Source organism: Plecotus auritus (genome assembly GCF_963455305.1).
Source record: "Plecotus auritus genome assembly, chromosome: 6".
NCBI classification, from domain to species: domain Eukaryota; kingdom Metazoa; phylum Chordata; class Mammalia; order Chiroptera; family Vespertilionidae; genus Plecotus; species Plecotus auritus.
Window position 1 is genome coordinate 121840622 of NC_137773.1, and position 23446 is coordinate 121864067.

General features: G+C 41.6%; 1 protein-coding gene across 4 annotated transcripts in view; it reads right to left on the reverse strand.

The window, feature by feature from the left end:
* Positions 1-23446, reverse strand: part of TAFA1 (TAFA chemokine like family member 1) — a 530414-nt gene that overhangs the window by 113846 nt on the left and 393122 nt on the right. For 3 of the 4 annotated variants that reach the window (XM_080673864.1, XM_080673867.1, XM_080673865.1), the window contains one exon: positions 2907-3047. In XM_080673864.1, the coding sequence (XP_080529990.1) occupies positions 2907-3047 (141 nt within the window). The remainder of the gene's footprint in view (positions 1-2906; positions 3048-23446) is intronic. The other variant, XM_080673866.1, reaches the window with a different exon arrangement.

The following is a 23446-nucleotide window of genomic DNA, read 5'->3' on the forward strand; positions in this document are numbered from 1 at the left end:
AACTTGCCCATGGTCATGGCTGTTTACTTTCACAGTTCATGATCTTAATTACTGTACTAGAAATGTTAATTTACATACACACTTCAGATTTAACATGCATGTAGAGATCTAGGCCATTATGTCCATTTTGATCACAGCAACACACAGACTTGCCATACATGCCAGTGGATTCCAGGAAACCAGCCAGCTAGAGACTCTGGAACACTTTATTCTTTGACTTTCACTTGGAAGATAGAGACTAATAGCCCTCGTGCCCAAACCTACCATCCTAAGGGTTCAGAGTTTCCCAAGTCAAACAGACCTGCTCTGAGAGACAATGTTACCATGACATGGCTTAGCTTTCACAGAATGAGGGCCAGCTGCCACCCTCTCTGCCAGCAGACACAGGCATCCCTCTGGGTGCCTGGCGTCCAAACCCTGAAGGCAATTATAGCTCTCGATCATTAGAGATAAAAATGAACTGAAACGAAACGGGATTTATTGTTAACAGTTTCAGGGCTTTCTTTAGAGAGAACAGGAGAAACCATCATGGTTTTATGTTTATTGGCTTCTAGGACCAAGAGTTTTCTGTGGTGAGAGGGTGAGACAGCTTTTCTGGTCTAGCCGCCTGCCTTCCCTGCACTGGAGGTGCCTCATCGTGTTGACTGGGAGCTAGAAATAACCATAGTGCAGGTTCCTCAAAAGCAGCTCCATTGACATTTAGGGCTAATAGTCTGTGGTGGGGGCTGTCCTCTGCAGTGTAGGATGTTTAGCAGCATCTATGTCCTCTACCCACCAGATGCCAGTAGCACCCCCTTAGTTACAACAAATGTCTGGACTGAAATGTCTCCAGACATTGACAAATAAACCTTGAGGATCACCCTGATGGAGAAGTCTAGTTCACAGTGTGTTTCTTCTCCTCACTTTTTTACATCCTTAAAAAATAAAAGCTTGAACTTCCCATGGAAGAGAATGGGCAACTGTGCATGCCACAGAAGTTTGTTCCTTTGGCTGACTGGGCAAAGGTTGGCATGTGAAGCTGGGCCAATCATAGTGTTTTTAGAGAATGCATTTAAGACATAAACTGAGTCAAATATACTTGGGATATACCATGGTGCGGAGGGAGATCCGAGTAGGCACAATGGAAATAAAAGCCTCACACTGTCCTTGAGTTATGGGGAGGCAAAAGTTAAAATCCTTGAAGAGGGAACCGGTCCACACAAAAGAGAATGAAGGAAACAAGTCAGAAACAAAGCAAACCAGATGGAGAATTTTTGAATTCTTCAGGCAGCTGAGGTTTGGCTGAATTTCCTGTCACTGGGTCCCCCCGAATTTTTCTATTTTCTTAAAAAATAACTTCATCTTTACTTGGCCCAGTTTGAGAGTGTTTCTCTCACTAACTACATCATGATTCATAATGAAAATATGTAACATGAGCCAATCTGGAAGGTGTTTTTTACCATCTGTATCTGGCGGTAGACGAATGAGCCCTAAGCCAGAAAAGTCAAGTTCCAATTCCTGCTGTGTGACCCTGAGCATGTGACTCACTATTTTAATCCTGATTTCCTTACTGAAGAGTTTGGAGATCAACTCATTTATGACTCTAAAATTATAAAATCTGAAGCTGGGAAGAGAAATGTGTGGTCCCTTTGAACCTTGGACTCACTGTTTGATAGCTCATATAAAATTGCTTTAAAGATGGTGCTCAGGACCTAGTATTATTAGGTCAGTTACTCAGGGATCAAGAGTTAGTGAAGCCCAGGCAGTGTTGCTCAGTGGTTGAGCGTTGACCTATGAACCAGGAGGTCACAGTTCGATTTCCAGTCAGCATACATGCCCAGGTTGCGGGCTCGATCCCCAGTGGGGGTTGTGCAGGAGGCAGCTGATCCATGATTTTCTCTCATCATTGATATTTCTATCTCTCTCCCTTCCCCTTTGAAATCAATAAAAATATATTAAAAAGACAAAAAAGATAGTTGAGCTACGTCTTATCAGCCATGAGACGCTGAAAATTACTTAACCCTTCTAAGCCTCAATTTCTTCATGAATTACATGAAGGGCAAGTGTACACGGCCCAGGGGTCCCTGTCTCCTGGTTTTCAAGCCCTGGTCCATTTCCACACTGAATGCAAGGTCTGATGTGCATAACCAATAGGTTATTATGGAAACAATGACGTGTAACTTTTGAGCTTAGATTGTGATGGAAAAGGTCATTTCAGCTTCTGTATTGTTTTCTTGGATCACGGACCCTGGGGGAGGCCAGATGCCATGTTGTCAGAATGCCAAGCTTCTACAGAGAGGTCCCCTAGCAAGGAGCTGGGGCCGCCTGCCCACAGCCAGGTGAGTGAGCCGTGTTAGAGCCGTCTTCCAGTACCAGGTGGGCTGTGACTGCAACTCCATGAGAAATCCTGACCAGAACCAGCCAGCGAAGGTGAATTCTTAACCCACATAAACTGAGATAATGTCTGCTGTTTAAAGCTGCTAAATTTGGGGGGTAATTTGTTGCAGAGCAAATAAACTAATGCATGAGAAGTGTTTAGGACAGTGCTTGGCACAATGCTATCATGAATATATGTGAAGCATGGAGCATATAGTAAATGCTCACTAAATATGTGTTAAATGAATGTTAGGTATTGTTTTCTTTACTACCATTATCTCCCTCATCATTGTATGCAATCTCAATCCAAAATCACTTCCCAAATGAGCTGGACTCTCAAATTTCTTCTCTAAAATTGTTAAAATAGAGCTCTTTAAAAATGTGATCCCGAGAAACAAGAATTCAAACTCTATTCTGAGGGCTGGCATTTACTCTGGATGCGCCTTGTTCACTATCCTGAACCACACTTAGGTGAAAGAGAAATATATGTTATGCCTGGTGAGCCCAACCCCAGGTGAGCACCGTAGAGAGAAATAACACCAGCGACTCACCGTCGACACAGGAGGGCCGGTTTCTGGTGGTCCCGGCCACTTTCCCAGGTAGACAGGAGCACTTCACCGTCTGTGACCGCTCCTCGATGCGGTTCTTATTGCAGCATCTGTGCGCGGCGATCACTTCACATGTCCCTCCTTCTGGCGAGAGAGAAAGAAGAGGGAATCTGATGAGAGAATTCAAGCGGCCACGTATGCCTGTGGGGATCCCTGTGGAAGGCTGGGAAAATGATGTAAGGGAGAGAAATGATAGAAATAGCTACCCTGAGATCCAATTCCTATGGGATTCTTGCCACCCTCTCCATGTAACATGTACAGATACCTGTAGACACAATTATGTACAAGGCCTGTGTGATCTTGGGGAGGACAACAGCATTGCAGCAGTACACTTCAAATGCAACAAAGGCACCCACGCAGAGCCTGGGGAGGACAACTGGGCTGATGCACTGAAAGGCCAGCGCAGTGAAGGCCTGGGGCTGCCCCAGAGGAAGGGTGGCCTGACTTGAGTGCATGACACAATGGGAGCTCACTCCTTTGTTACTTTGATTTGCGATTCTCTGCGCTCCCATTAATGGCAAGCACCTGCTCCTCCAGTGATTAGCGCCTGCAGAGGTGGGAGAACTGCCCAGCATTTATCTCTCCCTCCCACTGCCTGCCATCTCTCAAGGGAGCTCAACAGAAATCTAACTGGGAGTCATTTACCAAATCCAGGTCCATTCCAGAAATTATAGGAATAATCGCTGGGGAAAATAGGTCTATGCTGTGAATGGCACTTCAGACCACAGACCGAAGCATAACGCTTCAATGGTTGCTGCATGTCAGCCATGCATTCATCAGCGTTCCTTGGCACCTAATAATGTCTGTCCCTCTCCTCCGGGTTCTGCACGGCTGCACTGCCGTGACTGTGAGGTTTGGTGAGCATTCAGGTGGGCCTGTCCAGCCTGCAGGGCATCCAGTTCCCAGGGGACATAAAAGTCACTCCAAGTGACCAAGAACCAGAAATTATCTTCCCAACATCAAGCTTTGCATTTAGAAAAACTGTTTTTCTTTTGACAAGAATCGGCCATAACATTTACGATTCTTGGCATTTAGGATTCAGTTGGCAGAAATGTGTGACGCATTTGCTAAGCAACCATTATATACAAGTTACTGTGTTTTCAACTGTATGGGAACATTTAAAAAAGGGGGGGGAAAGAAAAAAAAACAACAAAAAAATCATTGATAAAAGGAGGGGACAGGAAGAAAGGACCGAGGACTGAAGGCAGCTCCATCCTGTCCTAAAATGTACAGTGTAATCTATGTTGCTCAGTGCAGGGTGGGGGCTGAGGTGGTCTGACTATTTGTCCTACCCACTAATGATATTCGACAAAATCCGGAGACATTTTTAATCATCATGACTGTGAAAGTTGGATGAAACTTTCCATCGGTTGCCTCCTGTATATTCCCCGACCGGGAATCGAACCCACAACCTGGATATGTGCCCTGACTGGAAATCGAACGGTGACCCATCAGTGGATATTCCAACCAACTGAGCCACACCAGCAGGAGCACATCACTATTTCATTTAATATGTTGCTCAAAATATTCCAACTTTGGCCATTGTGAGCTCTTTCAGATGATTTCTGTATATTCCCTTTTCCCCTTTTCTTGAGCACTTCCTTGCTTTCTGGTCCTACAGAACCCTCCAGATTTACCTCATTTATGTCCTATCTTGGTCCTAGAATCAGCCATTTCTTTAAGGAGACTGTCATTTAATAATATTAAATACATTATTTATATTATTAAATTATTAACTAGAGGCCTGATGCACAAAATTCATGCAAGGGGCCCAGCCCTAGCAGCCCCGGCTTCATCCGGAAGGTCACCCGGAAGGATGTCTGGAAGGTTGTTCGGCTGCCTGGTCTAATTAGCATATTATGCTTTTATTATTATAGATATTAAATAATATATTATATTATCAATATATAATTATTAATATTAAATAGCATTATTTATTTAAGATTATTAAAAAATTTATAATTTTTCAATTAAAGTTGACATTTATTATTATACTAGAGGTCTGATGCATGAAATTAGTGCCTTGGCTTCATCCAGAAGGTCATCTGGAAGGACATCCGGAAGGTCATTCAGCTGTCTGGTCTAATTAGCATATTACACTTTTAGTATTATGATTAATTTCAGTTGTATAGCACAGTGATTAGACATTTATATAATTTACAAAGTGACTCCCCAATAGGTCTTGCACTCACTTGACACCATACATAGTTATTAAGATACTACTGATTATATTCCCTACACTGTGATTTACATCCCCATGACTATTCTGTAACTGCCAATTTTTACTTTTTAATCCCTTCACCTTTTTCACCCAGACCCCCAAACCCTTTCCCATCCGTCAACCATCTGTTCATTCATTCTATCTATGCGTTTGTTTCTGTTTTGTTTGTTTATTTTGTTTTATAGATTCCACATTAAGTGAAATCATATGGTAGCTGTCTTGCTCTATCTGACTTATCTCATTTAGCATAATACCCACTAGGTCCATTTATGTTGTCACATAGTGAGATTTTATTCTTTTTTATTACTGAGTAAAATTCCATTGTCTCTATGTACCACATCTTCTTATCCAATCCTTTTTCAATTGGAACATTTAATCCATTTATATTTAAGGTAATATATAGGTATGTAGTTACTGCCATTTTATTAGTTGTTTTCTGATTGTTTTTATAGATCTTCCCCATTGCTTATTAAAGGCCTGATGCAAGAAATCTGTGCAAGAGTAGGCCTTCCTTCCCTTGGCTGCCGGCACTGGCTTCCCTCTGGCACCCGGGACCCAGGCTTCCCTTGCAGCCCTGGCTTCGTCCGGAAGGACAGAAGGACATCTGGAAGAACATCCACTCTAATTAGCATATTACGCTTTTATTATTATATATTCTCTGCTCTTGCATGTTGATGACTTTTTGTAGTGTTGTATTTGGATTCCTTTCTCATTATTTCTTGTATATCTCTTGTAGATTTTTGGTTTTTGGTTTCCATGTACTTCATATATACCACACTACATCTATAATAGTTTGTTTTAAGTTGATCATCACTCTAAAATTACTACCACTTTTACTAACCCCCTCCATGTTTATGTCATTATTTTTTACTTCTTTTGTGTATGTGTGTATTTGTGTGAATTCTTTAATTTACTGTTAAAATTATATGTGATCTTCTTACATTTGCCATTTAAAAACAATGTTTTTATTGATTTCAGAGAGAGAAAGGGAGGGATGGAAACATCAATGATGAGAAACATCATTGGCTCCTCCTGCATACCCTCTACTGGAGATCAAGCCTGTAACCCTGGCATGTGTCCTGAGTGGGAATTGAACCATGATCTCCTGGTTCATGGGTTGATGCTTAACCACTGAGCAAGATTGGCTGGGCCCTACATTTTCCTTTTAAGCTTTGCAATAGATTTAGTGTTGGTTGATCCACTGCTTTTGTCAGTGAGAATTATTTTCTTTGCGATATTTTCTTATTTATATTTTAATTTTTTTTCTTCTTAAAAATGTCCCTTTAAAAATATTGGTTTGATAGTGATGAACTCATTCAGCTTTTTCTTGTCTGGGTAGCTCTTTATATGTTCTTTGATTCTAAATGATAATTTTGCTGGATAGAGTTGTCTTGGTTGTAGGTCCTTGCTTTTCATGACTGAATATTTTGTGCCAATCCCTTCTGTTCTGCAAAGTTTCTGTTGAGAAATCAGGTGATAGCCTAATGGGAGCTCCCTTGTAGGTCACTGCTTTTCTCTTGCTACTTTTATGATTTTCTCTTTGTCTTTAATCCTTGGCATTTTAATTATGATTTGTCTTGGTGTGAGCCTCTCTGTGTTCATTTTGTTTGGGACTCTGTGATTTCTTGAATTGTGTGTCTATTTCCTTTAACTGGCTAGTGGAATTTTTTTGTCATTATTTCTTCACATAGGTTTTCAATCCCTTTCTTTCTCTCTCTCTCCTCCTTCTGGGATCCCCATGATATGAATGTTGTTACACTTAGAGTTGTCTCAGAAGTCCCTTAAGCTATCCTTATTTAAACATATTTTCTGCTACCTTGTCTACTAAATTTCTGATTTGATTGTCTATTTAGTCTAATCTGCTGTTGGTTCCCTCTGATATATTTTTAACTTTAGTTATTGCATTCTTCATTTCTGACAAGTCCTTTTTTTGCTTTCTATTTCCCTTTTTATGCTTGCTATCGCTTTGTTGAAGTTCTCACTGAGATCACCTATCTTTCCTCTAGGTTCATGGACACTTCTTATCATCTGTATTTTGAACTCCACCTCTGGTAGATTGCTTGTCTCCAGTTTGTTTAGTTTCTTTTCTAGAGTTTTGTCCTGCTCTTTTATTTAGGGCACGTGTCTTTGTCTTATTTTGGTTTTCTCCCTGCATTTGATTCTATGTCTTAGGTAGATCTGCTATGAGTCCCAGTATTAGCAGAGTAGCCTCATATAGTAGGTGTCCTGTGGGACCAGTGATGTGTTCTCTCTAGTCACCTGAGTGAAGTGCTCCAGGAGTGTATCTTGTGTGTCAGATTTGATTGTTGTTGGCATATCAGGTTGACTGTCTGTGAGAACGGGCCATCACTATAGCAGATAAACTTTTGTGTGGGCACTTACCCCATGGAGTGGGATTCACTTTAGCAGGCTCTGGTGTCAAGTCTGCCTTTGAGTGTGATGTTTGTGGCATTAATTGGGTGGTCATCTTGTGTGGTCTGAAGCTTGCCACAGGTATATTGATTCTGGGGCATTGGGGTAGGGACTCTGGTTAAGGCCAAGTTTAGCCACTGCCTGTGTCCAGTCCAGGGTCACCTGGCAGGAGCTACAAAGTGATCTTCACTTGCTAGATGCCTATGCTAGGCTTGGAAGTGCCTGGGAATGGTTATGCTGTGAACTGAGACCGCTTGCCACACTAGTACAGGGCTTGTGGTCACTTAGCAAGAGGGATGGAGCATGCCAAGGCCAGCTGCTGCTTGTTTGGGTTTTGGGATCTTTGAGAAATTTAGGAAAGTCTACAGTGTGGGCTCAGGCTGGTTGCTTGTTTCGATTAACTCTTAAAGAGAATCTGTGGATTGGGTGGGGCAGGTACTCAGAGAATTAGCAGGGTGGGGCAAGAACAGTGTTAATCAGGTTAATGCAGACTCAGATTTGGTGACAGCCTGCACCTGCAGGTTGTGTGGGGTGAGGGCTCAACAGAGAAACAATGGTACCTGCCTGAGCCTTAGTCCTAGAGAAAACTGCCCTTCTAAGCCTCCCCTTGAAACCAGACAATTCAGTTCCTCCCTGTATGTCCCTGATGCTTTGTGGATGCTTTCCCTTCACTGGAGCTTAGGGCCAGTGTCTGTGAGCTAGTGAGTTTGTGTGCAGGCCAGTTAAGAGGATGCCTGGGTCTACAGAAGTCCTCTGCCTCATCTGGAAGGAATCCCTGGTTTTCACATCTAACTGTTGTGGGGACTCATCTTCTTGGCATTGGTGCTCTGAGCTGAGGAGCCCAGTGTCTGGCTACTGAGATCTTCCCAGCTGAGATATCCCTCCAGATTCTTAACTGCCACATGTGGGTGTGGGACCAGCTGGTTTCATGTCATTACTCCTCTTACCAGGCTCCATGTTGCTTCTTCTTTATATGCTTACTTATAGAACTTCTGTTCAGCTAGTGTTCAAGTGGTTATTCTGTAATCTACACTAATAAAAGAGAAAGATGCAAATTGACTGTACCTTCACGATGCCCACCAGCCAATCAGGAGTAAGTATGCAAATTAACCCAACAAATATGGAAGGTTAATTTGCATATTTGGTGCTGAGCGGCTGGGGGTGGGGCAGGACACTTGTGTCATCGCCATGGCAATGATGCAGGCGATCTGCACTGCCCCAGCAGCTCTGGGCCTCTGGGCAGCATGGGAAGGCAGAAACGCGACTCTGGCCAGAGCAAAGGCAGTGCTGGCAGCCAGGGGAAGGAAGGCCCATTCTTGCATGAATCTTCGTGCATCGGGCCCCGGGTTTAGTTATAATTTGGATGTGGTCATGGGAGGAGGTGAACCCAGTGTTTATGTAGTATGCCATCTTGACCAGAAGTCCCAGTCAGGGTATTTAAAAAAAACAAACATTAGAATAGATGGAACTGATTACCTGAAATAGCATTTAATTTGAGTAGGCTTCCATCGCCAGAGAGAGACCTTATTCTATGTTGCAATGCAGCACAAATGGGTATTTTAAAGCCAGTAACTGATGTGATCTGAATATTGCTCTAGTGTGACCAACTAGGCTGCTGTTTTCAGTAGTGGTTAGAGAAGGCAAGGTGCCAAACAGAGGGAAGAAAAGGCCAATTGATGCAAGATTCTGAGCAGGAAGTAAGGAGGCTTGAAATGGATGGTTGAAAGAGAATCTCAGTCTCACCACATGCCCATCATTGGGATTAGAGTTAATGGAACAACAGTGTTAATCACACATTACACTCTTGAACACAGATACCTACAATTAGGTCACTTTAGCTTGTTATTGTCAGCTGCAAGTTCCCTCAGTCAAGTCAGTAATAGCTGGTTCTTTACTTCATGAAAATACCATTAATTTAGAAATAACCATTTGACTTTAATACAAGACTAAGCAATGTTTATGACTGAAAACAGCACAAAGCTTATGAAAGGTCCAGGTCATATCTTGAATCTTATTTGATTTACAGTCAGTCCAGCAGACCCAAGTGATAGACATGCAAGACTGTCTGAGTTACTGCACTGAGCTAAATAATATGAACAACAAGGTGGCCACAGGAAGCCCAAAGTCAGTCCCTCCCAGCACAGTTGTGAATGAAGAAAAGGGGCAGCTCTGTGTCATCGCAGTGCTCACTGCTATTTAGGGAGCTCAGAAGAGGGTGCTGGGCACTGTGCTTGGCACTTGACCTACATTATTTATAAACCTCACAATTGTACAGCTATTGTCACACTTTACAGCTAAAAACCTGATGCTCAAAGAGGTTGAAAAACATGCTCAGTATCACACATGTGTGACTCAGGTGTGTTTGACTCTAAAACTCATATTTTTTTTTGCATCTTATCACAACTAATCAGTCTTTGTTGATGAAACATTCCAAAAGGAAGTCTGACACTTTGCTTAGAATGGTGATCAAGGTTAATTAACCAACCTGCCCTCCCCAACCCCCTAATCAAGTTTTGACCTCATTTGCTACCACCCTTCTCTCTGCTCCAGGGACATGGTTTTGTTTGAAGGCTATGGCCTAAACATGATGGGCATGATCCCTTTTGAGGGTTGCTCTAAACCAGCCGTGGGCAAACTACGGCCCGCGGGCTGGATCCCGCCCGTTCAGCTGTTCCATCCGGCCTGCGGAGCTGAAAAAGTGGAGGATTCTCTTGCTCTCCCCTCCGCTCCTTTACTTTGAATTTATATTAGTTCACACAAACACACCATCCATGCTTTTGTTCCGGCCCTCCGGTCCAGTTTAAGAACCCATTGTGGCCCTCGAGTCAAAAAGTTTGCCCACCCCTGCTCTCAACCCATGAGGTGTTGCTCTAAATAGCAGGCATTTTGGTCTTGACAAGTTGAACCCTGCACCTCTTGGGGCACCCTTCTCACAGATCTCTGGCTCATTCTCTCACTTCTTCTACATATTTTCCCAAATACCTTAGTATCAAAAGCACATTGATCACCCTATTGAAATCATAATTCTCCTAGCCAACATGTTGTACTATGCCCCACCTGCCCTCCAGGGTACCCGTAACTCTCAAATATAGTGTATAATTAATTTATTAATTATATTTATTGTTTGTGTGTTTTTCCCCTGGAATATACGCTTCTTAAGGATACTGCTGTTTTCTTTATTAAACATTGTCTGGCATATTATTATTAGGGTTTAAAAAGTGCCTCTAATACATATTTCATTTAATCTTCAAAATAGTTCAAATACAGAAATGGGACTCTTGTTATCCCCATTTTCTAGTGAAGATGCAGGCTAAGAACAGCCAAATGGCATGGCCACATAAGTAATGATGACGATAATAATATTATAGGAACTAACCATTCATTGAATATTTACTATGTGTCTGACATCATGGTAGGCACGTTACAAAGCTTCAATGCATTTTTTGATCACATAAGCCCAATGAGGTTATGATTACCCTCATTTTACAGAGGAGGCAACTGAGGTCAAGAATAGCTTAACCATTTGCCCACATTTTACCTTGTGAGTAGCTGGCCACATCCAGACCAAAACCCAGATCCTCTGACCGCATACACGGTGCTCTTTCCCAGTCCCACCCTGGCACTCATGCTGCCATTTCTCTGAAAAGGGAAGGAGAGCTCAGTGACTGGGAACTGACAAGTACTCCATTTTCATTAAAACCTTGTATATAAAATCAATGACGCCAGACCACATTTTCCTCAGGCTCATGAATGATGGATCTGCCCACTGGAAGCTAGAGAGGTATTGCTCTAAATAACAAGCTCATGTGGTCATGCCAAGTTGAACCATGGCTTCAATTATACCTACTGCTCGGTATGCCAAGGTGGAGTCCAGACCAGGTCTCAGAGGCCCATGGGACCCTCACATTTAGAAAGTTTGATTAGAGCCATCATACTCAAATCTCCTGATCTCCAAGGTTTACATTTGTGACTGACATAGCCATAGCTGATCAGAGAAATTTAACCTTTCAGTCTACTCTGATGGTGAAATCCAGTGCTACTGATTTGTGTTGACAAAACAAAAATACCAGATTTCAACAGGACAAGGCTCACATCTGTGATCTTTGATCAGAAGTTTTCAAGTTATACTTGGGGGGCTCTACAGATTATCTGAGCGGGTTCAGTTACGTCCACTGGAGGAAAGAACAAAGCAGCTCTAGTTATTTTATTGTTGACCTTCAGTATAATAGTCTATTCTTCTGTGATTGCTCTGCTAAGGAAAGTGAAAACAACTGTACACAGCTAATGTCAGCCCCCTAACACACTGACAAGTATTTGTTGGATAGATGGATGAATCAATGGATGGATGGATAATTGAACAAGATGAAAAATAAATTACCAATATGTTCTGGATCTCTGCACATTTAAACAGTATGGAACTATTTCTTGAGAAGGTTGAATGTCTTTGGTATAGTAGTGTAGAATTACTTTGTAAATACATTCCCCCTCCAAATTCTATCTGAGTTTTTCTTCTTGGCTATATCAATAGCCCATGTTTACTTTGTCTACCTAAGATATAGTGAGAAGCTAATCAAATTCTGTAAAAAGAAATAAAATTCTATTATAACCACAGGGATATAATTTCTCAAAGACACTCTGGAACAGACTTTTTAATTTTTTAAATATATTTTTACTGGAGGCTTGGTGCATGAAATTTGTGCATGAGTAGGGTCCCTTAGTCCTGGCCAGCGATCAGGGCTGATCTGGGCCTTCCAACTGCTGGCTAGGGCCTTCCTTCATTCTGCACCGCCCCCTGGTGGTCAGTGTCCTTGTTGAACTCCCATGGGGACAATTTGCAATATATATATATATATATATATATATATATATATATATATATATATATATATTTCAGAGAGGAAGAGAGAAGGGGAGAGAGAATGAACATCATTGATGAAAGAGAATCATTGATCGGCTGCCTCCTGCATGCCCCCTCCTGGGGATTGAGCCCACAACTTGGGCATGTGCCTTTGACAAGAATTAAATCTAGGACCCTTCAGTCCACAGGTTGATGCTCTATCCACTGAGCCAAACCAGCTAGGGCTGGAACATAATTTTAAGTCTTACTTACCCACTGTCCTCATTTGCTGGCTGTTTGAAAAGGGGGATTAGAAACCAAAGCATTCTGTAGATTTGTCCCCAATAAAAGCAAAGTAAAGTTAAGTTTGTCATAGCTCTTTCTGAGAACTAGAAAAATGTCCCTTAAACATATTTTATCTGCATTTTAAAAATTACCTAGGTAACTGTTCTTTGGAACCTAACTGTAAAGATCATTGTAAAATCATAAAGTTATTTGTCATGTAGAATCCTTTCAGACTTTTCTTTGGCACCAATGTCAGTCCATTCCCAAATTTTATTTCAATCTAAAAATAAAATGATTTCAGATGATCTGTGACCATCAAAGCAAAAATCATTTAAGTGCTCAAGAAATTAAGCTTCTTGTTTTTGCTTATGGATTATCAGTAAAATGGCTTCCTTTCTGGATTTTACCCAACATCCATAGATCCAGCAAACAAGACAGTGAGGTAACCTACAAGCTAATGACAGAGAATTTGTGCAAAGAACAAGCCAGTATGGAGGTTGTCCATACTATTCAGAGTTTTCTGATTATTGTTTCTGTCCTCACCTTCCTTTGTCTATAGAAAACACATCTCAGATAAAATATAAGAAATTAGCTTTAGCCAAAACCGGTTTGGCTCAGTGGATAGAGCGTCGGCCTGCGGACTGAAGGGTCCCGGGTTCGATTCCGGTCAAGGGCATGTACATTGGTTGCGGGCACATCCCCAGTAGGGAGTGTGCAGGAGGCAGCTGATCGATGTTTCTCTCTCATCGATGTTTCTAGCTCTCTGTCCCTCTCCCTTCCTCTCTGTAAAATATCAATAAAATATATTAAAAAAAAAGAAAGTAATTTTCTTTATACCCTAAAACTAGCCTTATAATGTGTCCCATTGTTCTTTCATATTAGAAGGTAAGTATAGTAATAATCTGGTCAATGCAGGCTAATCTGAAAAAATTAGATGTGTTAGATGGACATCAGTTTCCAAGTTCACCTTCCACCACACATTTTAAGAATGGTTGTCTTGCTTCTCCTTTGTCCATGTTCTCCCAGGCGGTGATGGGAAGGTCCCCTGCAGGGAAGCTCTGCTAGGCATCTGTCCACTTTCCCTTCTTTCTTTCTTTCTCTTTGGTTTGTCAGAGTACATTATAAAAACCTATTTTTAACAGGAAAGAAAGTTTCTAATATCCAAAAAGGGGAAAAAAGACAGCATTTCAAGATTATTCCTGGCAGCATCAACTCTCTCAGAGCTGGAAAAGTTAAAAAAAAAATGCCAACCCCAATATGCTTCTAGCACTGATACCTCCTTCCCAGCTCAATGTATCATTGTCTTGCCCTATTCAAGTGAGGAAACATAAAGAAGATGAATTAATAAGGATACCATTTTCTTTAAAAAGTGTCACCACTGATGAAAATTATATATCACAAGAGCCCTGGTTCATGGGTTTGTGCACTAGTGGGGTCCCTCGGTATGGCCTGTGGGGATAGGGCCAAAACCAGCTCTCCGACATCTCCTAAGGGGTCCCAGATTGCGAGAGGGTGCAGGCCAGGCCGAGGGACTGCACCGGTGCATTATTGGGGCTGGGGAAGGCCATGGGAGGATTCCAGGGTGTGTCTGGCCCATCTGGCCCAGTCCTGATCAGCCGGACCCCAGCAGCAAGCTAACCTACCAGTCAGGGCATCTGCCCCCTGATGGTCAGTGTGTGTCACAGTGACTGGTCGAACAGTTGAACAGTTGGACACTTAACATATTAGGTTTTTTTATCCTACACAATAAAAGGCTAATATGCAAATAGACCAAACAGTGGAACGACCAGTCGCTATGACAAACACTGACTACCAGGGGGCAGACGCTCAACAGGGGGAGTGCCGCTCAGCCAGAAGCTTGGGCTCATGGCTGACGAGCACAGTGGTGGTGGCAGGAACTTCTCCCACTAAGGACCCCTGGGGATGTCTGCCTGCCTGCTTAGGCCCGCTCCCCTGGGGCATCCCCAGAGGGGTCCCAGACTGTGAGAAGGTGCAGGCTGGGCTGAGGGACCCCACCCCCCCACCAAGTGCATGAATGCCATGCACCAGGCCTCTAGTATAGGATAATGGAAAGGAAAGATGAGGTTAGGAATTGGCAGGCAGATGGCTAAAAACTTGAAGGTTGGTATTATGAAACAGTTTGCCCCCAGAATAAACATCTAATAAAAATAGCTTATATCAGCCAACTGAATTGCTCAGAGCTACAAACTGGATCAGCCATTGAAGAATGAGCACTTGTGGGAAATTGCTAATGTCTAATCCTTTTCATCTGCCAGAGATGTTGACATTCAGTAGTATATTTTGGTGTTGATGGTTTCATGTCCATGACTGAGCATAGCCAAGCAATTCAAAATTATTACAACACCAGCTTTTCTGGGAAAGAAGATGCTAGAGAAGAATGTAAAGTTTGAATCAAGGAAAATTATCTTTTAAAAAAGGAATAACATAAGTCTGTACATTTTTGGGGCTCCTGTATTCTCCTTGAACCCCCATTATATGACCCTATAACTTCTCATAATTATACCACAATAATAATCACAATACATTATTTTGGCATTTTTAATAGTGTTTTACTTTTCTTATAGAGGGTAAAGCCAGCAATTTTTCTGTTTCATCACTTTATCCCAAGTACTGGGCCCAGTTCTGTTCTGTAAATTTTGTTGAATGAACTCATTTCCTAAAGAGTATCTCTTGACCCCCATTGTATGCTTTCAACAAGCTGACCTTTTGTGGTGTGCCTCCTGGAATAACCGGTTCACTGTCTGCCTCTACTATCTTCATGATAGTAGAGACCACATCCTGTTTACTTCTGGGGTACATAGAAGACAGACAAATGTAAAAAAAAGGAACAAATTCTGGGAACAAATTTGGGTTTATGTATCTTCTATCAAACTGACATTCTTATTACCTAATGACTGGCATAATAGTAGACAGGCACATATTTGTAAATGATTAAATGATTAAATGACTGATTGATAAGAGAAAGAAAGAAAGAAAGAAAGAAAGAAAGAAAGAAAGAAAGAAAGAAAGGAAGGAAGGAAGGAAGGAAGAAAGGAAGGAAGGAAGGAAGGAAGGAAGGAAGGAAGGAAGGAAGGAAGAGAGGAGGAAGGGGCCCTGGCCAGTGTGGCTCAGTTGGTTGGGTGTTGTCCTATGCACCAAAAGGCTGCAGGTTTGATTCCTGTCAGGGCATATGGCTGGGTGGCAGGCTTAATCCCCAGTGAGGAGGCAGCCAATGGATGTTTTACTCTCGCATGGTTGTTTCTCTCTCTCTCCCTCTTCCTTCCTCTTTCTCTAAAAATCAATTTTAAAACATCTTTAAAGAAAAAGAAGGAAGGGAAGGAGTGTGAGGGGAGAAAGAGAAAAACAAGAAAAAATAAGAAAAGGGAAAAAAAGAAATATTGTGTGAAGAGATCAACCAAATAACTTGTGTGCATGAATGCATAACACATGGACACAGATAATAGTGTGGTGAAGGCCTGAGATGGGGGCAGAGCCAGGCTAGAAGGAATCAATGTGGGGAAAGAGGGGTAAGTAATACTTTCAACAATAAAGATTTTAAAAATATTTTTTAAAATAAAAGAATAAAGATTAAACATCAATTAATTATTTAGGTGGAACTTTCCCTGAGTATCCAATGTAGTCTTTTCAGAAAACAAACTTGAGTAATAAATGTAGCTTTTAGAATGAAACGACCTTTTGCACCTTCAAGAAAAATCAACTTGAACATTGGTTTGGAGTAGAGCCAAAAGGTACAAATAAAAGCATTTTATTCTTAAAAAAAAAAAAAAAAAAAAAAAGACTGGAAAATGAAACAGCAATTAAGAGAAATCATAAAGACACTTCAGTCCTTTCAGTCCTAATTAATAGTTAAGCCAGAACGTATCTACTCATAGACCAACTTTTCAAGGAAATGAATAAAATGTGACTAAGGATGTTAAGCCTGAGATGATTATTCAGACCCTTGCATTTTCATTTTATTGCAATGGTTCCTTCCTTTAAAAGCTACTACTTGTGAGACAAAGCACAGATTTCTGAGTTTCACTTTTATGGGATTTCTGGATCAAGACCTTATAAATAGCTCTCTTAGAATCTATTCTAGCAGATGTCAGAAATGCATATTTAAGACTGTGTTAAAAATGCTTTATTGACCCAATGGACTAGAAGGGAGCTCCAAGTGTCTTTGTAAATCATTGGCAAGAGAGACACTAATGAATATTTAAGCATGTTTTGGTTGAGGGGGGCAAAAATGGCTGTTTGACTTGTTTATGCTCTAGATTAAACAAATTACCATCTTCTCCTTCCCAGGGTTCTGGGGTACATAGAAGAGAGACAAATGTAAAAAAAAGGAACAAATTCTGGGTCGGACAGCATAATGAATAAGATAACAGGTTCTATGATCTCTTTAGTAACCCAATCATTGTTTAATAGCATGCTATTCAGCTTCCAAGTGTTTGAATTTTTTATTGTTTTTGTTGTAGTTTATTTCTAATATGAAGCCATTGTGGTCTGAGAAGATGCTTGATATGATTTTAGTCTTCTCAAATTTGAAGAGACTTTGCCTTTGACCCAATATGTAATACCTTAATCAATAAAGAAAAAACAACAACAACAAAAAAACAGGTTCTAGAGCAAGGCCATCAAGATTCAAGTACTGGATCTGCTGCTTCCTACTGTTTTCCATTCTTCGCCTAAAGGATCTCCTCAGTTGGTCAAATGTGGGTGATGATAACATTAATTTCACAGAGTTGTTTTGACTACTAAATAAATATGACAATTAATAACTGTAGGCCATGATTATAATAATACCTGCTTCAGAGTAGGCACTAAAAGATATTCTGCTGTTGGTAATAATACTGGAAACATCATTTTTTACTAGATCATGACATTTTTCTCATGCCCATTTCCCTACTCTCACACCAGGCCGATGGCTGGGGAACTGTATTTAGACCTCACTATCCCTCTAAACTAAGATTGCTAAAAGTAATATACACCATAATACACTCAATACACAAGGCCTAAGTCTCTCCTTTATATTTTTTAAAAAGAAAATAGCTTACACATTGGATATGTTAAGCTTTACTGCAGAAACTCTTTTTAGTAACTGCACTAACATGGAAATAATTTTTACTCAAAGATGCACTAATGAGGTTACAAAAAGAATATCCTTGATTTTTTTTTTTCTGGTCTTTAAATATTTTGGAAGAGTGGTCGGCAAACTCATTAGTCAACAGAGCCAAATATCAACACTACAACGATTGAAACTTCTTTAGAGAGCCAAATTTTTTTTAAACTTAAACTTCTAATGCCACTTCTTCAAAATAGACTCTCCCAGGCAGTGGTATTTTGTGGAAGAGCCACACTCAAGGGGCCAAAGAGCCGCATGTGGCTCACGAGCCGCAGTTTGCTGACCACGGCTTCAGAACATTTGCTCTTTTCCAGTAAGGATGCCTTGGATAGTATTAGGGAGGGGAACCCGAGTAGTGGTTTGAGTATCAGACTACTTTTGTGCTATTCTTAGCTCTGCCTGAGAATTTTGTTAAAATAATAACATAACATCTTCATCTGGCTATTTCTGCACACAAATTTGCTTGCCTGATCTAGACTTGCCTTCAATACACTACAAATCAATGCAACCACAGAAGTGACTTATTGCCCAGTAAGAAAAGCCACTCAAAGGCCTGGTGGTGGCCAAAACAATGGAAGGGGGAGCTTCTACCTCAAAGTGCAGTATTTACCTGGATGTAAGACCTGAAAACTAAATCACAGCAGTGCCTCCAGCTTCTTTGGGCCATGGTCTAAAATAAATAAGTCTGTATTCTCTTATTGTGATTATGGAAAAAGTTGGAATGAAATAAAGCTAATAAAATATCTGTGTCCATTATTCCCCTTTAAGGTGCAAGATTCTCAGTCTACATCCCTCTTGGATCTCGCCCAACTCTATGCTTCAACCAACTTCACTGGTCCAGCTGGAGATAGTTTATCAAGCTTTACTTCTTCATCACTAGCCTTTAAGGCTGGGAACAATGTGAAAACGTTTTCTAGAAAAGAGGCAGGCCATCCTATTTTATATAAGCCACTCCTCAGGTTAGATTAATTTTCCTACAATTATCTGAAACACTGCCATGAAATGTTAAATATATTAATATATAAATAGTATTTCCAATAATCAATATCATTTGAGTTGCTAGCTGGGTGACTTGGAAAAATTTGTAATCTCTGAGCCCTGGTCCCTTGTGAGTAAAATGCCTAACTTAAAGGATGTTTTGAGCATTAGATATTGTGCATTAAACATAATTAATACATCGGGCAGCACACAGTAGGTACACTATAAATAAGAACTGACATTCTTATTAACATAAAAATGAAATCCAATTTCAAAGATGACACTGGAGGTGGTTACAGTCTGACATGAGCTTTGATGGAAGGACTGAATTTTGAAAGCTTGGACAATGGAGGAATTTACTGTAAGGCCTCAGGACCTGTGAAATGTCTGAACTACTTCTGCAATGATGGGTCATCTAATATGCTTTCTACATTGCATCCTTGCCTTATCTGCTCTATGTCTTTATTCATTTTTGTTCTATGTTTCTTGATGACATCTATGTAATGGCATATGAGCAGGGATACACTAAAAGAAGGAAGCCCAACAGTAATTATACATTTTTAAAAATTCTTGTAAAATGATATTCTTCTATTATCTTCCACTAGAGGCCCGGTGCATGAAATTCGTGCACGGGGGAGGGAGGTGTCCCTCAGCCCAGCCTGCACCCTCTCCAATCTGGGACCCCTCGAGGGATGTCTGACTAAATGGGCAGTCGGACATTTCTCTCACAATCCAGGACTGCTGGCTCCCAACTGCTCGCCTGCCTGCCTTCCTGATTGCCCCTAACCACTTCTACCTGCCAGCCTGATCACCCCCTAACCACTCCCCTGCCAGCCTGATTGATGCCTAACTGCTCCCCTGCCAGCCTGTTTGCCCCTAACTGCTCTCCCCTGCAGGCCTGGGTCCCTCCCAACTGCCTTTCCCTGTAGGCCTGGTCGCCCCCAACTTCCCTCCTCTGCCGGCTTGGTCACCCCTAACTGCCCTCCCCTGCAGGCCTGGTCCCTCCCAACTGCCCTCCCCTGCTGGCCATCTTGTGGTGGCCATCTTGTGTCCACATGGGGGCAGGATCTTTGACCACATGTGGGCAACCATCTTGTGTGTTGGAGTGATGGTCAATCTGCATATTTCTCTTTTATTAGATAGGATAGAGGCCTGGTGCATGGGTGGGGGCCAGCTGGTTTGCCCTGAAGGGTGTCCCGGATCAGGGTGGGGGTTCCATTGGGGCATGGGGCGGCCTGGGTGAGGGGCCTGTGGTGGTTTGCAGGCCAGCCACGCCCCCGGCGACCCAAGCAGAGGCCCTGGTATCTGGGGTTTATTTATCTTCTACAATTGAAACTTTGTAGCCTGGAGTGGAGCCAAGCCTTCTGCTTGCTCCGTGGCAGCAGCCATTTTTTTGGGGGATTTATGTATCTTCTACAATTGAAACTTTGTAGCCTTAAGCGGAGGCCTGGACCAGCCAGGGTGTGCAGAAAGCTTGGCTTCCTCCATCACCAGGGGCAACCCTATCCTCCTGCTCTTTCCAGCTCCATGGCTGCCGCCATTTCTGTTTGGGTTTATGTATCTTCCGTCACTGAAACTTTGTAGCCTTGAGTGGAGGCCTAGGCCAGCAAGGGCAGGTGGAAAGCTTGGCTTCCTCCATTGCCGGGGAAACCCAAGCCTCCCTCCTGCTCTCTGTGGCTGTAGCCATCTTGGTTGGGTTTATTTGCATATTCGCTCCTGATTGGCTGGTGGGCTTGGCTGGTGGGCGTGGCTTGTGGGTGTATTGGAGTGATGGTTAATTTGCATATTACTCTTTTATTATATAGGATTGCTGACTCATAAACTGACCTCAAATTATAAGTCCTTTGGTTTCGCTTGTAGGCAAACCACATGAAAATTTACAGATGTTAGAGTTTCCTTCTATCTATGGGCTAAATTACTTACAAATTCCTAAGTGAATTGTTAAGCATTATGGAAATAGGTTATGCAAACACTAAAATTAGTATTTTGCTTATAGCTACTGAATTCTATAATTAAGGGTTTTGTGAAGAAAGTCTCTACAGTATCAATAGCTGGGGTTTTCTAAGTTCCAGAGAGTCCCCATGTGGTAGAATGGTTGAGTATAGTGTTTGAGATTGGATTTTGGAGCCATACTGACTTGGATTAAATACTATCTCTATTCTTCATGAAAATCATTTAAGTTTTCTGTTCTTAGTTTGCTCATCTGGGAAATGGGAAAATAATAGTACTTTCATGATAAGGTTGTTATGGGGATCAGTGAGTGAACACTGGCAAAGTCCCTAGACCCATTCCTGAAGAATGTTTGCTTTTCATGTTCTTGCTATTATTAATTTTAGCTGCGGTAGCAGTTAGGGCTTCTAAATTGTATCTCTGGCTCTCCTCCTCCTGGGCTTGTGGCAGTTCCTAGTTCTCTTAAGGGATGTTGGGCCATATGATTATTGTTAATAGTAGTAACGTATCACTCCCATACTGAGCTTTGAATTTCCTGTGCAAGGACCTCTAGGGCTCTCTTCCTGCTGGTGGGGAAACCAGTCATACTTTAGATCAGGGGTCAGCAAATTTTTTCTATAAAGGTCCAGACAGAAAGTATTTTTGGTTTTGTTGGCCATCTGGTCTTTGTGGCAACTACCAAACTCTGAATTTGTAATATAAAAGCAGACATAAAAAAATATGTAAACAACTGAGTGTGTCTGTATGCCAATAAAATTTTATTTATGGAAAAAGAAACTTGAAGTAATTCTGTGTCACAGATATTCTCCTTTAGTTTTTGCCAGCCATTGAAAAGGTAAAGACCATTCTTAGCTCAGGAGCAGTACAAAGCAAATGGTGATCAGATTTGGCTGATGGGCCCTAGTTTGCCCACCCCCATTTTAGGGCCATCTGCTCCAGCAGTTCTAGACTAAGTCCTACAAACACAACCCCACTGTTGAACCAGAATGGGCATGGTGCATGTTCAAAAAATAGACCTTTGTTGTTTTAAGCCAATTAGATTTGGGGTGGTTTGTTGTTGCAGCTTAACACAGCCTAATCTGACTAACATATTACTCTTTAAGATGATGAGAACAAAAGAGGTATATTACCTCCTTATGAGTGTTTAAGTAACTTCTGTTAATATGTTTAATAATAACTAGGGAGGAACCATCTCCAAAGCTATGACATACAGTTTTTCCAATCTACACCTTCCGTGAAAAAGTAGAATGAAATGAAGCTGCTTAATGTCCTCCTTCTTGCATATAACTCACCGAGCCAAGTATCTGGCTCTTGTCATCCTATCAGTTTAGCAGAGAAGTCATAATGAAAATATATATTTATTTATGTCATGAGATTATGCCTCATAGCCAGGGAGATCCGAAAACACAGTTAGGGGGAAAGAACGTGAACAGAAACTGATTTGTGTTGCACACTGTAGAAGTCATTAACTATGACTCAGGCAGAAAAACTTATTAGTTCTCTTTTTGACAGTGATGACAATTTAATAGTATTTGGCTCTACCAAGTAACATAAAGCGTCCGGAGGCACTGAAAGGGACTGTTTATCAAGATGATAAACAAGGTTTCATTTTCTCCCTGGCTGCCTGGATGTGATCAGAAGTGTAAGGCCACCAAAATCCCTTAGCACTTAATCTGGCCACCAGGCAGACACTGAGCCATCCAGAACCATCTGTGCTTGCATGAGCTTCACTTAACGGACAGGCTCTGCGCAGGCCAGCACAGTGGAGGTGTGTTTGAATGAGTGCAAGAGTACTGGGCGTTCTGTTGGGACTTGGGGGCTGAGGGAGGGGTGTTCGTCCTTCTAGAAACACTGCTCTCTGGGAATCTCATGCTCACTCATTTCAAACCAAAGTGCTATTCAGCCTTCTGGGTTGGATAAAGCAGACTGGATAAATTCTCAGCATCCCAGGAATGGAGAATGATAATTTTCAAGAATTGTAAGAAACACTTATAAGTGTGAGTTCTTACTATGATTACTATTGTTTGTTGGCTGCGGCAGTCATTAATGCCATTAATCATTTCTACTCTGTAGGAGGCTCCTGTTCTTTCTGCCTGCCTAGCAAGCACTCGCACTTCTCCTGGAGACTGTTCCGTGGATTCCTTTGGGGAACCTTCTTCTCCTTTCTCAGTTCATGGCATTGGATGGTGCTGTCCCTGATGCAGGAGAGGACACAAGACTCAAGACTAGCTAAGTGGATCATGCATTCTCCAGTGACCACATGATTGCTACAGGGGCTGGTATCTGGCTCATGTCAGGCACAATGAGATCTCATGGTAAAACATTTATTATTTGGAAAATGTAATCTTTCTAGAAGTGTTTCTAATGAAAATACATAAATCTGAAACTTGCCATTATCATAACACCAGGATAGAAAAGCTACAGATAAATAGTGCCAGCAAAGAGAGAAGCCAAGTGGAGACGTGCAGCACTTTCTTGCATCATTAGGGCTACTTGATGCAACTTCACCGAAGCTGGACCGGAACTTTAGCCAGTACATGCTTTTGTTTTTTTAATTGACTTTGAATTAGATTTTATGCACTTGAAATAAAAGAAATCATGCAGTACACTTATACTAAGATTTCAAGAAGATTCTCTGCAATGATCTTTTCTTTTGTTCTATGAATTGTGTTATA